The sequence below is a fragment of the Moesziomyces antarcticus genome, assembly GCF_000747765.1.
Source record: "Moesziomyces antarcticus DNA, scaffold: scaffold_v10018, strain JCM 10317, whole genome shotgun sequence".
Lineage (NCBI taxonomy): Eukaryota > Fungi > Basidiomycota > Ustilaginomycetes > Ustilaginales > Ustilaginaceae > Moesziomyces > Moesziomyces antarcticus.
This window is the reverse complement of record NW_014638992.1, coordinates 149,236-164,569: the sequence shown is the minus strand read 5'-3', so window position 1 is coordinate 164,569 and position 15,334 is coordinate 149,236. Positions and strand designations below refer to the sequence as shown.

General features: G+C 61.4%; 9 protein-coding genes across 9 annotated transcripts; 4 read left to right on the top strand and 5 right to left on the bottom strand.

The window, feature by feature from the left end:
* Positions 1-1,552: 1,552 nt before the first annotated feature.
* On the top strand, positions 1,553-3,590 carry PAN0_018d5634 (uncharacterized protein; the record flags this gene model as incomplete). Its single annotated transcript, XM_014798863.1, has 2 exons — positions 1,553-2,046; positions 2,126-3,590. The coding sequence occupies 2 exons, from the start codon at positions 1,553-1,555 to the stop codon at positions 3,588-3,590; spliced, it is 1,959 nt and encodes a 652-aa protein (XP_014654349.1).
* Positions 3,591-3,652: 62 nt separating this feature from the next.
* Positions 3,653-5,557, bottom strand: PAN0_018c5633 (YL1-like protein; the record flags this gene model as incomplete). The annotated part of the gene is made up of 1 exon (XM_014798862.1): positions 3,653-5,557. One exon carries the CDS (start codon positions 5,555-5,557, stop codon positions 3,653-3,655), a length of 1,905 nt encoding a protein of 634 aa, XP_014654348.1.
* Positions 5,558-5,821: 264 nt separating this feature from the next.
* On the top strand, positions 5,822-6,448 carry PAN0_018d5632 (mRNA splicing factor; the record flags this gene model as incomplete). Its single annotated transcript, XM_014798861.1, has 2 exons — positions 5,822-6,203; positions 6,279-6,448. The coding sequence occupies 2 exons, from the start codon at positions 5,822-5,824 to the stop codon at positions 6,446-6,448; spliced, it is 552 nt and encodes a 183-aa protein (XP_014654347.1).
* Positions 6,449-6,677: 229 nt separating this feature from the next.
* PAN0_018c5631 (amidophosphoribosyltransferase) lies at positions 6,678-8,480 on the bottom strand (the record flags this gene model as incomplete). The annotated part of the gene is made up of 1 exon (XM_014798860.1): positions 6,678-8,480. One exon carries the CDS (start codon positions 8,478-8,480, stop codon positions 6,678-6,680), a length of 1,803 nt encoding a protein of 600 aa, XP_014654346.1.
* Positions 8,481-9,452: 972 nt separating this feature from the next.
* PAN0_018d5630 (peptidase M24A methionine aminopeptidase) lies at positions 9,453-10,847 on the top strand (the record flags this gene model as incomplete). The annotated part of the gene is made up of 1 exon (XM_014798859.1): positions 9,453-10,847. The coding sequence occupies one exon, from the start codon at positions 9,453-9,455 to the stop codon at positions 10,845-10,847; it is 1,395 nt and encodes a 464-aa protein (XP_014654345.1).
* A 112-nt stretch (positions 10,848-10,959) lies between these two features.
* Positions 10,960-11,744, bottom strand: PAN0_018c5629 (lrp16 family protein; the record flags this gene model as incomplete). The annotated part of the gene is made up of 2 exons (XM_014798858.1): positions 10,960-11,073; positions 11,142-11,744. The coding sequence occupies 2 exons, from the start codon at positions 11,742-11,744 to the stop codon at positions 10,960-10,962; spliced, it is 717 nt and encodes a 238-aa protein (XP_014654344.1).
* Positions 11,745-11,898: 154 nt separating this feature from the next.
* PAN0_018d5628 (mitochondrial genome maintenance protein mgr2 protein) lies at positions 11,899-12,338 on the top strand (the record flags this gene model as incomplete). Its single annotated transcript, XM_014798857.1, has 2 exons — positions 11,899-11,959; positions 12,040-12,338. The coding sequence occupies 2 exons, from the start codon at positions 11,899-11,901 to the stop codon at positions 12,336-12,338; spliced, it is 360 nt and encodes a 119-aa protein (XP_014654343.1).
* Positions 12,339-12,475: 137 nt separating this feature from the next.
* Positions 12,476-14,176, bottom strand: PAN0_018c5627 (scramblase-domain-containing protein; the record flags this gene model as incomplete). Its single annotated transcript, XM_014798856.1, has 1 exon — positions 12,476-14,176. The coding sequence occupies one exon, from the start codon at positions 14,174-14,176 to the stop codon at positions 12,476-12,478; it is 1,701 nt and encodes a 566-aa protein (XP_014654342.1).
* Positions 14,177-14,675: 499 nt separating this feature from the next.
* PAN0_018c5626 (uncharacterized protein) lies at positions 14,676-15,196 on the bottom strand (the record flags this gene model as incomplete). Its single annotated transcript, XM_014798855.1, has 2 exons — positions 14,676-14,786; positions 14,903-15,196. 2 exons carry the CDS (start codon positions 15,194-15,196, stop codon positions 14,676-14,678), a joined length of 405 nt encoding a protein of 134 aa, XP_014654341.1.
* Between the last annotated feature and the right edge of the window lie 138 nt (positions 15,197-15,334).

Below are 15,334 nucleotides of genomic sequence, written 5' to 3'. Positions count from 1 at the left end.
TTGTCCCCCCCACCAAAGCTCAATTTGGCATTGTCTGTGCCATTGTGAGTGCTATTGTCTGTTATCCGATCGACAATTTCACTACATCTCGGAGCATTATTGATAAGACGTAGCTTTCGGATACGAGCTGGTGCCAAACCAGACAACATCGCCGGTGTGTGTAGACGTTGGCATTCGGGGTCAAAGCGGAGTTGAGCCGTTCGCTGTGGGGGCAAGAGGTCGGGGATACCGGCCATCTCCGAGGCTGTTGCGACTCCGCTCTGCCTAGACTCGAGGCTGGAGCGCGGGGCGATCACATCGAGGCTGGCTGGCGGAGGACTTACAGTATTGGCCGTGGATTTCCCCAGATTTTCCCTCGCCTTTTCCGACTTTTGTTCCGGCTTGCGCTCCGGGCTGCAGGGCGAGCTGCGACGAGGCACTGGCGACGCGGCGACGACGCGGCGACGTGGAGGCCAAGGATGGCAGCCGCCCTACGCGAGACGGGCGCAGCTGCAGCGGTACACACCGACCATCAGACCAGCTCGGAGGCTGCAACCCCGCACTTTTCTTGATTTTTTTGGATTGCTTGGTCGGCGGCTCGTTTGGCGATGCGAGAGTATGAAAGCGCGGCGGCTGACTTTTACTGTAGCCCAATGGCACGTGAGGCGGCTGCGGCAACCTCGCAACTCCTGACCGACCCTGGCTCGGGATCGATTCCGAAGCTGCAAGCCGGCCCTCTCCAACTCTCGAGCTGCACGCAATCCAGTCTAAGAGCCAGTCTAGAGTGCAGATCCGATTCACGTCACGACACCGAGCTTCTGCGCACGAATCCCACACTCATGCATGGCGCCATTCGGAAGAGTCATGCATCGTTACGAATGCCACTTGTCCTCCGCACTCGGACGGCTCGGCACGGTGGGACCGTCATAGCTTGCGCTGTGCTGAGCTGTGCTGAGCTGTGCCGAGATGTGCTGTGCCAGGCTCAATTCACCGCAATCACACGCAGGATGTGCTCAACTTCATTCCGCGTGATCTTATGAGGTGCGCGTGTCAGGTGTGCGGAAGCGCAAGGAGTTTGGCGAGAGAGCAGTTGGCGCGTACAGCGGGCGGTAAGCTCATCTGCGCTGCTCCTCTTTGCCGCTGCATTGTGCGCAGCACGTTCTGGTCCCCTCCTTCCATTCCGCAACCACCATCGTCGTCCGCTGCCCTCCCCCTCCCGCTCCGCCTTGGCTCCCTACCACCATCTTCGTCGGAACCACCCTACACCTCCCTCAAAAGGCATTCGCCATCCACTCCCACCGAGGCGCGCTCACGACACTACTGCAATTCAGAGGCGCTGCTCCTCACTCTCGACAAAGCGCTAATCTTCTAGCCGACCGCGCATCCTCCTCCTCGTCCCCCACTGCAGTAGCAAGATTCTATCGGTGGTCTTCTCCGCCTCCGCGCTACGTTGCCGGTCGCCACTCCCATCACTCAGCTCGGGCTGCTGCACTGCACGTGCGGCATCCCCTTCCCTTGAGTTCTTGCTGGACCTCCATCCTCTTCGCCCTCCGACCCCACGCACTCACTCAGCATGGTGGCCAAGATCTACTTCGACCCACCTCTCTGGTTGCAGAGGCAGTCCTGGGTGCTCGGCCAGCTCAGGCAGCAACGCTCCGACTCGGTCGTCGATGTAGGCTGCTCCAATGGCGTCCTCCTCTCCGCTCTCATGCAGCCCGCCTTCCAGCTCGATCAGTTCCCCGTCCATCGCTTCCCCGCCCTCGCCTTGCCCGCCAAGTCCAACTCGTCCGCCAACAACGCCACCGCAGACGACGCAGCCAACAACGCCCTCCTCTCCTCTCGCCACTGGATCTACAGTCCCAACGACATCGTGCTCAACCGTCTCATCGGCATCGATGTAGAGCGCAACGTCCTCGACAATGCCAAGTCTAGCCTCTCGCTCCACGGTCTCGCCCTTGCCAAAAACGGCCCGCGCTGGAAGTCGCTCGACGTACGCCTCTTCCTCGGCCCAGTCCAGACCGAAAACGAGACGCTCGACGACTACGATGCATTCGTTGCTACTGAAGTGTAAGTTTGCGCCGTACAATCCGCACGTGTGATGCGCCCATCACGCCCATGCTGACCTCGAGCTTTCCCTCTCTTTCAGAATCGAACACCTGGACGAGTCCGCGCTGCAGCAGTTCGCCCCCACCGTGTTTGGCAAGTACCGTCCACGCATCGTGCTCATCACCACGCCCAACTACTGCTTCAACGACAACTTCGGCCAGGACCTCTCCACGCGTCCCGGCTTCCTCGACCCCACCGGTCGCACTGACCGCGTCTTCCGCCACGAAGACCACAAGTTCGAGTTCACGCCCCAAGAGTTTGCAAACTACTGCCACACCATCGCCGACGACTTTGGCTACGAGGTGAGCATCAAGGGCATCGGCGCCGGCATCTATCGCGTGCCCAAGGACCAGATGGACCCGCCCGTGCCGCCCGAGCAAGGCGGCAAGATCTGGAAGGCCGCACGTCCACGCACCACCTCCAACGCCGACGAGCGCCTGCGCTATGCCACCCAGACGGCCATCTTTGTGCGCCACTCGGCGGCGGCGTCGCGCGCGGCGGAGCGCAGCGAGGACGCCGAGCGCGGCGCACACGTCCAGTCGTCGCATCCGTTCTCGGACCGCTTTCTGCAGTCGCGTTCGGCGCCCAAGCCACCGGTGGAGACGCGGCTGCACGACATATACGACGAGGCCATCAGCCGCGATGACGATGAGAACGAGGAGGACGGCGACGAGCGCGGCCGCTCGGGACGGCGTGCACGCAGCCGCCGAGCCGAGAACCTGCCGTTCCTCAGCAGCCCTTCGCCGCAAACCCCCCTGCTCGGCAGCGTGGTGGAGCAGTTGCAGGCGCAGCAGCTCGATGCAGGCTCGGCACCCACGACGCCGTTTAGCGGCCACCAGCTCGTGTGGAGTCACCGGTACGATTGCTCGCTACCGCAGGGCCAGGTGGCCGAGACGGGCAAGCGCCAGCTGCAAACCGCGGTACCCATGGCCGAGGACGAGATTGTGGCGCGCATTGTGGAGAAGCAGCGCCAGCTGTACGTGCATGCTCAGTGGCACGGTGACGAAGGGGCCGACGCGCGCGCTGGCGAAGAGGCCGTATCGAAGCTGTGGGATGTGTGGTCGGACGACGACGTGCGTGCGGCCTGCGCGGGCCGTGTGAATGTGCTGCTGGATGCGCTGCACCTCGTCGCGCCCGATGCGGCCGAGAGCAGCACCCGCCCCACCGGCCTTCCCGTCCCCAGCACGGGAGACGGCAGTGATCGACGTAGCGTGGTGGTGGGTAGCGATGCGCGGTGCTGGGAGCTTCGCGTGCAAACCGTCCACCACCAAAACGTTGCCTCAAGTGCCTCGTCGGACTTTGTCGAGTCGGACCTGTGGCTCGCCTACACACACGCCGACGTTGCGCGCTGGCAAGCCGCTGTGGACGAGGCGAGCCACTGGGTGCCACGCGACTTTGCTGCACGTCGCCACACCCGCCGCACCTCCACCACCAACGGCAAGCCCGAGGATACATCGATCAAACCGCTGCGCAACGCGGCGAGTCACAATCCATCCTGGGACTAAAACCACCACCCCCGAAAAAAAGCAATCCAAATCAAACTTGTGCTGGTAAGCAGTGTGCTGTCTTAGTTACGGTGGACGCGTCGTCCTGATCGTGTTGAGCCAGCGGGAAGCGAGAGTGCCTGGGCGAGTAAGGCCTTTTCATCTCCCGGAGCAATGGCATTCGTAAGCACGACATCGAATCCCGGTTTGGATCGTTTGTCCTCCTTTTCCTTTGGCTTTTCTCTGCTCCTCTCCTTTTCCTTCTCCTTGTCTTTTCCCTTGTCCTTGTCCCCTTTTTCCTCTGGCTTTGGTTTCAGGGTCATCTCCCTAGCTTTCTGCCAAACCCCTCCGGGGCCAAGTTGATCTTCATCGTCGGTATAGACGCCCCATGGAGCATTTGCCCATCTGAACTTGTGGTGGATGAGCTTGGTGATGACGCCGTAGGCGTGGGCGGTTGCATACGGGATGCCCGTCCTGGGATCCTTGTATATCGCTGGCAACCCGGTGATTGGGCAGACGCTTTGGCGCGGTCGCAACGGGCGGTTGCGATGCGGAACGAACGCGTACGACTCCCAGTTGCAGTGCGTGCCCAGCAAAGCGTTGAACTCGTCCAACCACTCCCAGTCCTCGGGCATCCGTTCGACAGATAGCAATGTGCGCGCTTGCTTCTCCCACCCACTTTCTCCCGTGAAAGGAGTGGTGGAAGGAGGGTGGGTGGAGGGGTTGGTTCGTTGCAGAAGCGTCTCCGCGCGCGCTGCGAGGACTGGATCCAGCGTGAGCGAGCTCGAAGAGGCCACGTTTGACGCAGGTGACGGCTTCGGCGTCGAGCTCGGGGGAGCGGATGCGGGAGTCGAGGTGGCGTTGGGGTCAACACCTGATGTCGATGCGGATTGAGCAGATTGCGCTGCTGTTGCAGGTTCGTCCGACTTGGCAGTCGCCTGCGCATCATCTTGTGCTGCTTGAGACGAAGCTGCCGTGCTGCCTTGCGCCATAGCTGCTGAATCTGGCGCACTGCTCTCCCCTCGATCCCCTCCGTGCACAGCGCTTGGCTGCGTCGCAGTCGGCGTGCCGGACTGTTCTGCCGATTCCTTGCTCGCACCTGCGTCCTCTGCGCGTACTTTCTGCGGCGTCACATCCTCGACCACACGCGTCTTGAGCCCTACACTGACCCACCTGACAAACGGCCCCGTGATGCGCTCCTTTCTCTGCCTCTGCTTTGCCCTCCTCTCCTCCTCCTGCTCCAAGAACCTGCGCAAGCTCTCCCTGTTCTCCTCCTCCACCTCGAGCGCCTCAGCAATCAGCGCATCCTGCGTCAGACTCTGCTTTTTCTTCTGCACCACCCTCACCGGTTGGGCCGCCTTGCGCTGCGTCGCCTCCTCGAGACGCGACTCGACCTGCAGCTTGGACTGCACCGTCGCTGTGCGTGCCGAACTCCGGAGTCCCGCTGGCGAGTCCGCCGACCCTGCGCGTGTGGAGCTTGGTGACGAGCGGCTGGTGGATTGTTCAGGTGCAAAGCTGATTCGACGACGCTTTGGTTCCGGCGGCGCACGGACGGGCGCAGGACGTTTGATGATTCCCACCGCCCGCGCGGTGGCACGGCGCTTCTGCTTGTCCGCCTTTTCTTGCGCTTCGATCTCGCGCTCGCCTGCAGAGTCGTCGTCGACACCGGGGCGTGCATCGTCGTCCGAGTCGCGGTCAAAGTCGCTGTCCACAATATCGACGCCATCGTCGTGCTCGTTCGCCTCAAAGTCGACGTCGTTCTCGACCTCGGCGAACACCTCGTCCTTCTCGAGCTCCTGATCAAGCAGCGCTTTGAGTCGGTTACCTGCGGTGCTGCGCTTCGAGCGTGATGTGACCATGAGGTCTGTGGTGGAGGAGGAGTCGTAGCGCTCGATGCGGTAGGATGTGGAGGCCGCGGGAGGGTCCTCGTTGTCGCTCGAGCGAGAGACGCCGGCTGAGCCCGCTCGAGGCGAGCGTGAGCGCGGCATGGTGTATTCGGACGTCACGATGAAGATGCCTGCAAGGCGGTGTCGCAAGGTCCTTGTTATGACCGAACGGTGGGTGATATAACGGAGAGAGAGAGGGGGGACCCTTTGCCTGAGGCGGCGTCGGTTAGTCGCGCGGCTGTGAATTCCGAGTCCCGATTCGGCGCCTGCAAATCGCGTTTCCACGCCTCCTCGGCTTCGTGTCCACCTTCACCCCACCTCATCTTCGCTCTGGCTGTTGCTGTCTTGCGGCGAAAGTGTGTCAGGATGTCGATGGAAGCGTTCTCGCACGCACGCAAGCAGAAGCTTCTGCTGCTGCGTCAGCGTCGCAACGACGAACAGACCGGCCACGCCTCGTCGCGATCCAACGATGCTGGACTGCTCATCAAGCGCCACTTCCGCAACTACGACCCGATCACCGGCCAGATGCGTCGCTTCACCTCCGCACGAGACCTACCCGACACGGTCGAGAAGGACGTCGACGGTCTGCAGCAATCAACACTTGCCGACGACGAACGCAGACGCAAAGAGGATCTGGACCTCACCAACATCGCGCCCAAACGGCCCAACTGGGACCTCAAGCGCGACCTCGAAAAACGACTCCGCCGTCTAGAACGCGCCGACAAACAGGCGATCCTCCTCCTCACTCGTAAGCCTTCTCTCTCAGCCCAAACAAAGACGAGGCTCTTGTACTGACTTTGGCATTTCTTCCGTGTGTGATTAGGACAACGCATTCAGGCACAACAGAAAGCTGCGGGGCTCGACGCAAATAGCGGCGACCGCAACGAGGCGAGCGTCGCAGGCCTCAGCGCCGAAATCGCAGCCACAGCAACTGCAGACTTCGACGCAGCCTCGGACCTCTCGCAGGACGACTCTGAAAGCGACGACGAATGACCCCCCCCCCCCCCCCCCCCCCCCCCCCCCCCCCCCCCCCCCCCCCCCCCCGTTGACCTGGCCCTGCTTTGTATCATCTCACCCTGTACTTGTACGCAATTCCACCGCATCTGTCTCACACACTTACGAGCCGACCTGATTCAGGGTAACATTTTACATTATACGAACCGATTCGACGACCACAAGACGGTGCATAGCGATGATGCTTTTGGGGCGCGCGGCGCGCACATTAGCGCGTCCAGCTGTTGAACAGGCCAATGTCGTCGGCGCCGTTCATGGGGCCCGAGCATCCGACGTCCTGCTGCTTCTCCTCCTCCTCCATCTCTTCCTCGTTGAGCCTGCGCTTTCGGTTGCCGTTGGCAGCGCTGCCGTTGGCGCCCGCCGGTGCAGCGTCCACCGCAAGCCTATCGTCGTTGCCCGCCACGCTCGAAGCAGCCGGACTGGCGCGGCTGGCATAGATCTTCTTCTGGCTCTCGGCGATCACGGGGATCTTGGTGGCCGCCTTCTTGGCCTTTGCGTTTTCGCTGCGCAGATGCTCGAGATGCGCAATGTACGCCGAATCCACGCCGCCCGTGACGTACTTGCCGTCGAACACGGAGCAGTCAAACTGCTTGAGCTCCGGGTTGAACTGCTGCACCGAGTCGATGAGGTCCTCGAGCGTCTGGTAGATCACCATGTCCGCCTGGATGTACTCGGCCACCTGCTCCACCGTGCGGCCGTACGCCACGAGCTCCTGGCGCGACGGCATGTCGATGCCGTACACGTTCGAGTAGCGAATGGGCGGCGCACACGACGCCATAATCACCTTTTTGGCGCCCGCATCGCGCGCCATCTGGATGATCTCCTTGGACGTCGTGCCGCGCACGATCGAGTCGTCGACAATCAGCACGCTCTTGTTGTTGAACTCGAGCGCCATGGCGTTGAGCTTGCGGCGCACGTTTTTGCGGCGCACGCTCTGGCCGGGCATGATGAAGGTGCGGCCGACGTAGCGGTTCTTGATGAAGCCCTCGCGGTACGGCACGCCGAGGTTCTGGGCGAGCTGCAGCGCCGCAACGCGCGAGGTGTCGGGCACGGGGATCACGACGTCGATCGACTCGCCCGTCTTCTGCAGCTGGCGGCGCACCTCGTCGGCGAGCTTGTCGCCCATGGCCATGCGCGAGCGGTAGACCGAGACGCCGTCCATGACGCTGTCGGGACGGGCAAAGTAGACGTACTCGAAGATGTCGGGCGAGAAGGCGTAGGCGTCGGGCGAGTCGGCAGGCGGCGTGAGGATGCGACGCGACACAGCGTACTTGGTGATGATGACCGCCTCGCCGGCCTTGATATCTTCAAAGTCCTCAAAGCCAAGCGCGTCGCAGACGACCGACTCGGAGGTGAAGCAGTAGTCCTTGCCGTGGCCCTCGAGGGGCAGCTCGCCGTCGGCAGCTGACGAAGGGCGCGAGCACATGCCGAGCGGACGGATGCCGTTGGGGTCGCGGAAGGCGATGATGCCGAAACCAGCAAGCATGGCGATGCAGGTGTAGCCGCCCTTGCACTGCTTCATAAGGTCGCGGATGGCGGTGAAGATGTCCTCCTCGTTGATGCGGAACTTGCCCGTCTTCTGCAGGTTGTTGGCAAAGATGTTGAGGAGCACCTCCGAGTCCGAGTCGGTGTTGATGTGACGGTGGGCGTCGGCATCGAGGAAGCGACGCAGCTCGTCGGTGTTGATGAGGTTGCCGTTGTGGGCGAACGTGATGCCGTAGGGCGAGTTGACGTAGAAGGGCTGTGCCTCCGAGTGCGCCGAGGAGCCGGCGGTGGGGTAGCGGACGTGGCCGACGCCCATGTTTCCCTGGAGACGCGCGACGGCGTTGACGTCGAAGACATCGCGCACCATGCCGTTCGCCTTGGTCTGGTAGAAGCGGCCCTTGTTGCCGCACGTCACGATACCGGCGGCATCCTGACCACGGTGCTGGAGGAGCGAGAGCGCCTCGTTGATCTCGGGCGCAGCCGACTGGTCGACCGAGGCGAGGAGGAGTGCTGTGATGCCACACATGACGCAACGACGACAGCAGCAGGCCCACGAGTGAAGATGGAGAGGAGAAAGGGATTGGCGAGGTGGATACCTAGAGGAGAGGAGGCAAGGAGGCGGCGGTGGGAGCAGCTGGATCGCGAGCGCGCTCGAAACGCGAATCAGAGCAAGCGAGCCTACCGAAGAAGCCTTTTGCCTCGACTCGATTGGGCGCCGATTGGTGGGGCCCGTGGGTGTAACTGCTGCGCTTCCACTGCTGCTGCTGCCGCTTCTGCTGCTGCTGCACTCAGGGTCTGCGCAACTCAACCTTGTCGTTCTTCTGGTGCCTTTCCCGTCGGCCAGGTCCCGACAGACATTTTTTTCCCTCCTTTTCCTCGCCCAGCAGCGTGGTTCCTGCGACTGGAAGCGCATCGGTAACGCCGAAGCAAGAGCCTAAAAATTTCCCAGCGCAAAAAAAAGGCAGGCACATCTCGCTCCCAAAAGGATCTTTCCGAAGGCCCTCCCACCTCTGAAATTTGTCGTGACTCTGAGAAGGAAGGAACAGAAACCAAAAAATTTGACCCGGCGCGATGAGAAAAAGTGGGTCGGTGCGCCTCGCCTCGGCCCAATTCCGACGTCGTGTTGGAACCGTTCTGTTTCTGCGGATGAGCCGCTTCGATCCCCTGCAGCGTCCAACGGGGGTCGTCCACTCTCTGCTCTGCTTCCAGCTGTGCGTACGTGTGGGGGTTGAGCCGAGTCAGAAGCAACCCCTCCCAGTTCTTGAAGCTGGATATCGCGATCCAGAGCCAAGCGGAAAATTGGAAATCGGGAACAGCTCCCGATGCTGTGCCGTCCGAGAAGCGTCGGGACTACTTTCTTTTCGGGCAGTCCAAACCGAGACGGAGCTCAGGGTGGCCAAAAAAGTCGAGCCGACTGAGCTTGCATCGTCGGAGGTTGCGGCGACTCACACTTCTCCACCAGCTTGTCCATCACCGGCATCTGCAGCTTCGCCTCAATATGACCGCTGCTGCTGCTTCCACCAACGGCGCTTCGGCGTCCGTAGACAAGGTCGCCGACCAGCTCGCTCAGACCAACCTCCCCGCCACCAACGGCAACTCCAACGGCCACACCAACGGCCACGCCAACGGCGACAACGACGACGACGGCGACGACAACGACGACGACGATGACGAGGACGACGAGGACGACGCAGGTGCCGCCGCTGCTACCGGTGCCGCCAAGAAGAAGAAGAAGAACAAGAAGAAGAAGAAGAAGTCCAAGGCCAAGCTCACCCAGACCGTGCCTCCGCGTGTCGGCCTCACCAAGATCTTCACCAACGGCAAGTTCCCCGTGGGCGAGATCCAGCAGTACGACACCTCCAAGTTCAGCGAGGAGAGGAAGCGCGTCACCGACGAGGAGCTGCGCGAACGCGAGCGAATCGTCCAGCAGGAGGACGGCTTCGACTACAACATCATCCGCCGTGCCGCCGAGGTGCATCGCCAGGTGCGTCAGTACGCCCAGGCCACCATCAAGCCGGGCATGTCGATGATCGAGATCGCCGAGCTCGTCGAGGATGGCACGCGTGCACTCGTCGAGGCCGAGGGCTTCGAGTCGGGCATCGGCTTCCCCACCGGTGTCTCGGTCAACGAGTGTGCCGCCCACTACACGCCCAACGCGGGCGACAAGCGCGTGCTGCAGGCCACCGACGTGCTCAAGGTCGACTTTGGCGTGCACGTCAAGGGTCGCATCGTCGACTCGGCGTTTACGCTCAACTTTGAGCCGACCTGGGACCCGTTGCTGGCGGCGGTCAAGGCGGCCACCAACGCTGGTGTCAAGGAGGCGGGCATCGATGCGCGCCTGGGCGAGATCGGCGCGGCGATCCAGGAGGTGATGGAGTCGCACGAGTTCGAGGCCAACGGCAAGATGCACCAGGTCAAGTGCGTGCAGAACCTCAACGGCCACAGCATCGAGCGCTACTCGATCCACGGCGGCAAGTCGGTGCCCATCGTCGCCATGCCCGACCTCGACGTCAAGATGGAGGAGGGCGAGTACTACGCCATCGAGACGTTCGGCTCTACGGGTCGCGGATACGTGATCGACCAGGGCGAGTGCTCGCACTATGCGAGAAAGGCACGTATGCCCAAGTCGATCCCCATCCGTGTTCACTCGGCACACGGCCTGCTGCGCACCATCAACAAGCACTTTGACTCGCTCCCCTTCTGCAGGCGCTACCTCGACCGCGTCGGCGAAAAGAACTACCTGCTCGGCCTCAAGCACCTCGTCTCGCTCGGCGTCGTCCAGGACTACCCGCCCCTGTGCGATGTGGCCGACGCCATGACCGCGCAGTACGAACACACTATCCTCCTCCGTCCCACGTGCAAGGAGGTCGTGTCGCGCGGCACCGACTACTAGTTCTCTTTCCTTCCTTCTTTTCGTTTCGGTTCTCAGCATTCCCTTTGCCTGCACACGTTGCAACCATGCACACCAAAATATCACAGATTTCCATGCGTATAGGGAGCGGTGACTAGGTCTCGGCGTACTCATCAAACATGTCTTGGGGCGGAAAGTAGGACGGCGCAAGATCGACGTACTTGCTGTAGTCCTTTTCTGAAAAGCAGCACAGCACGATGCGGTCGATCTGCAACATCAAAGCCGACTAGTTAGAGCTTGAAGCTGTTGAATTAATGGGAGGCGAGTTTAGCTTACCGATTTGTGGTTGTTGTCGTGTTCGAGCCACTGGCCGATTTGGTCCAGCGCTGCAGCGGCCGCTTTGTCGAATGGATATCCGTATACGCCGGTGGAGATGCTTGGAAATGCAATGCTCCTTCCGCCAGCCTTTCTGCACTCCTCCAGACTGTTGTTGTAGGCGTTTCTGAGCAGCGTCTCTGCTTCTGCGGGAGAGTGGGATGAATACACCGGTCCTACGGTGTGAATCACGTGTTTGGCAGGTAGATCGTACGCCGCAGTGAGCTTTGCTTCTCCCGTCTTGCAGCCGTTGAGCTTCCGACATTCGGCTAGCAAAGAGGGGCCAGCAGCACGGTGGATTGCACCATCAACTCCACCGCCTCCGAGCAGCGAGGTGTTGGCCGCATTGACGATCGCATCCACCCCCAGCGTCGTAATGTCGCCACAGTGGATGGAGAGCAGCGAGGAGAACGGATAGATGCTGCTGGCGAGGGACGAAGCAGCAGGTCGTGAGAGCGTAGAGGTGTACAGCGACGCAAGCGTCGGGATCGAGCTGAGTGCAGTCGTCATGTTGTTCTGGGTGGTGAGTGGGAGGATGAGAGGTGGTTGATGCACGATGAACATGTGGAGGCATCAAAAATTGGTCTTGTTAGGTCGAACAGCACCGTCGAAGCGCCTCGAAACCCACTCGGATCCGTCCACTTTTTTAAGGCTCCGTAGCTAAGCCATCCCCACTTGTCCTCCACCTTCCGTCACCAACTGTACAACATATCCAGCCATGCCGCCTCCGCCTCAGATGCAGGGAATGCCCGGTGGCGAACCCACCGTATTCCAAAAGAGTAAGCCCGCCTCCTCCAGCCCTGCTTTACTCCAACGTGTGCTGACGCGAATCCTTTGTGCTGCTGCTTTGCTCTTGCAGTCAAGATGGGTGCGATGACGGGCACGCTGGTCGGTCTGACGATCGGATTCATCGGTGGCGGTATCCAGATTCTGCGTGCAGGTCCGGGGCCAAGGGGCGCACTCGGAACGCTCTCGCAGTTCATGCTCAGCTCCGCAGCCACGTTCGGCTTCTTCATGTCCATCGGCACCGTGCTCAGGACCGAGGGGATCGAGGCCAACCCGCACCTCACGCCGGCTCAGAGGATCGTCGCGCTCAGACAGCACGAGTTGCTCCGCGAAGCCGCCAGGAACGGCGTCCACATCCAGGACCGAAAGTAAAATTCCCCAGCCTCCATCCGTGTACACTACCCGTCAGCTGCTCGCAAAACAACCACATCTCGGCATATGGCATCGGCCTTCCGTGGTGAAAAAGAGAGATGTAGATCTAGAGTGTGGACTAATAGTCGCCTCCGCCGTCATTCATCTCCAAAGAAGCCGCCCCAGCCTCCTCCGCCGCTGTCGCCAGAGTCGCCTCCACCCCAGTTGCCCCAGAAGCCTCCATCCTGCTGCTGCGTGTCGTTGGCGCCGGCCCAAGGGTCCGAATCGGCTGTACCCCACACGTCGCCGTCTTGCGCCTGGCCTTGCTGGTCTGCGTTCCACCACGGCGAGTCCTGCTGCCCGCTCGTTGGCGCATCCTCTCCATATCCGCTTGCATTGGGAGGTGGCTGATCCAGCCGCGTGTCTTGGCTCATGCCCGAGTCCGAAGGTCCGTAAGGATAGTCCATCCCGCTTCCCATCGCTCCGCCCGCCACACCAGCCCCAAACCCATCGTCTGCCGATCCACCTTGCTGAGTAGGAACGTTGGCCTCACTACCGCCTTGAGGGGCCTCGGCCTGACCTCCGCCTCCGCCCATGCCGCCCATGTAGAACCAGGGGAACATGCCTCCGCCATGTGCGCCTTCCGAGTGGCGGCTGAAGTAGTCAAAGTCGATGCTCACCGCGGTTGCCAGTGCCACTGCACGCTCATCGAGCGTCAGCGCTCTCGTGCCGTGGCTCTCCACGAGCTCCATCCCCTTTGCCAATCCCTGATCGCGCTGAGCCTCGCCCGAGGGCGGGGTGAGTCGAGCCTCGGTCATGGCAGTCTCGCCAACCGAGTCAAAGCGCAGCACATACTGGCCCGTGTCGGTGAAGATCTCGCGTCCAAAGCCGCGAAAGTTTCGATCGATCGCGCCCACCAGCTTGCTGTCCGCATCCTGCATCATAAACGTCCAGCTCAACAGCATCGCATCGATGTTCGCGAACTGCTGAAACCTCTCACCCTCCTCTTCCCGACGACGGAGGAAGAGCTCGTACTTGCGCCTGTACAGATGCCATCGCTGCTGCGCCTCGCCGATCAACTCCAGATCCGCATCCTGCGGCGCACCGTAGCCGACGGGATAGTCGGAGTGTACGGCATAAATGTGTGCGGTTGAGTTGATCCATGTGAAAGGTCGACGGATCATGAGCACCGGCTTGCCCGAGGCATCCATCACCGTCGCTCGAAACGGTCGGTGCGTGCGCAGGAGTTGCCGCTTCATAGCTCCAGTCATGAAGCCCTGCTCTTCTTCCGCGAGGTAACCGACGAGCTCACCGGACGGCGCATGGATCGAGTATTTGTTCGCCTGTTCGAAGCCGAGGAAGATGTTCATCATCTCGATCTCGCGCGTCACCACCAGTGCAGACTGCGAGAGCAGCCGCGTGGCACCCTCGAACTCTGGCTTGGTCGGCTGCAGCACGTCCTGCGGTGCGTCCGGCAACACGGCGGGGACATTGAGCGATGGATCGGTAGCCACTGCCGCGGATGCCGCGCTGGCGCCAGATTGAGTGGACTCGGCCTGGGTGGGAGCTGCTGGAGGTTGCGCTGGCTGCTGTGTCTGCGAGGGTGCTGACAATGGCGCGGATGCAGCGGCGTCATGAGGCACATCGTGCGAGGTAGGCTTGCGCGGGGTGCGACGGGTGTGAGGACCATCTTTGGACAGCGTGAACCTCGAGCCGCGTCCCAGTCTAGACGAGGCTATTGCGACGCTCGTGGCGATAGACCTAGTCGCGATGCGTGCGGGCACGGACGAGATGGTGCCAGCCGCTGTCCTGACGAGCTGCCGCTGAGCTACAGCTGCAGCCCCTCTTGAGCCTGCCATCGTGAATGGTGGAGGAGCTCTGACGGAGCGGACTGAAGCTGAGGGAGCTCTTATATATAGTCAAGTTGCGAGGAGGAACGGATGGACGTCGAAGAAGGAGGGACAAAGAAACGCCGAGCACAAAGGGACGGCGGCGGCGGCTGCACCCCTTTGAAGTGGAGGTTCGCGCTCGCTTTTATCCGACTCGGCTTGGCCCGATTCGGTCGCTTCCGGAAGCCGATTCCCTCCGCTCTCTTGAAAGGGACCGGCGCTGTCAACGCATCCTTACACACTGTCCTCAGACGGCGAAGGCATCCACGGTGAGACTCGCCACCATGTAATCTCACTCGAAGTGCTCAGAAACGCTCTGAGCGTACTGAACTTTCAGCGGCCTGTTCACCAACGGAGTGCTTCGAAATGAAAGACGTTGGCGCGATGTGCGCTTGTAGCTCTCCGCAGCCGGACACGGAACAGACGTGCAGTAGCTTGTAGAATTCCTTTGTACAGCAAACGACTGTGTCTAGACCTTGTGCTTGTGATCCGACTCGGTGGTGACGGGTGTGGAAGCAGCGTCGGCCGCAGCGCCAGGAGCCCTGACGTCGGCGAGGTCGGAAAAGTCGTCTTGCTTGACCTGTGGCGCCAAGAGGGGCATGAGGAGAAAGCAAAGCGAGACATGGGGATGGTCAGTGTCGTGCCGAATGCACTCCGAGTGCGTGCACGGCACACGGCTCGCCGAAGATGACGCACCTTGGAGATCGAGTAAAAGTAGACGCTGGTGGCGAATCCCATGATGAGCGATCCAGTCAGAATGTTGCGGAATCGGTACGGCTTGCGCGCACGCTTGAGGCCCTCCGAGATGCCGTATCCGCCCGGGTGGTAGGTGGCATGCGTGGATCGAGGAGGCACTGTGGACCGCGTTGCCGAGCCATACGCCGCATCGGTTCCGCTTCCTGCGCCAGTCGAGTTGAAGCGCGATCCCATGGGTGCGCGTGCCACGCTGCCGGAGGCTGAGGCTACTCTGAGCGTTGGAAGTGCCATCATTGTGTAGACGTATGCGGGTTCAAGTTGGAGGTGCTACGTCGGGACAGTGTACGAGAAGGAGGAAGGCGAGCATGAGCTAAGATTGGCCTTCTGGCTCAGCCAAATTTAAGCAGCTCGGCGCTGGCTTTCCGATTTCCG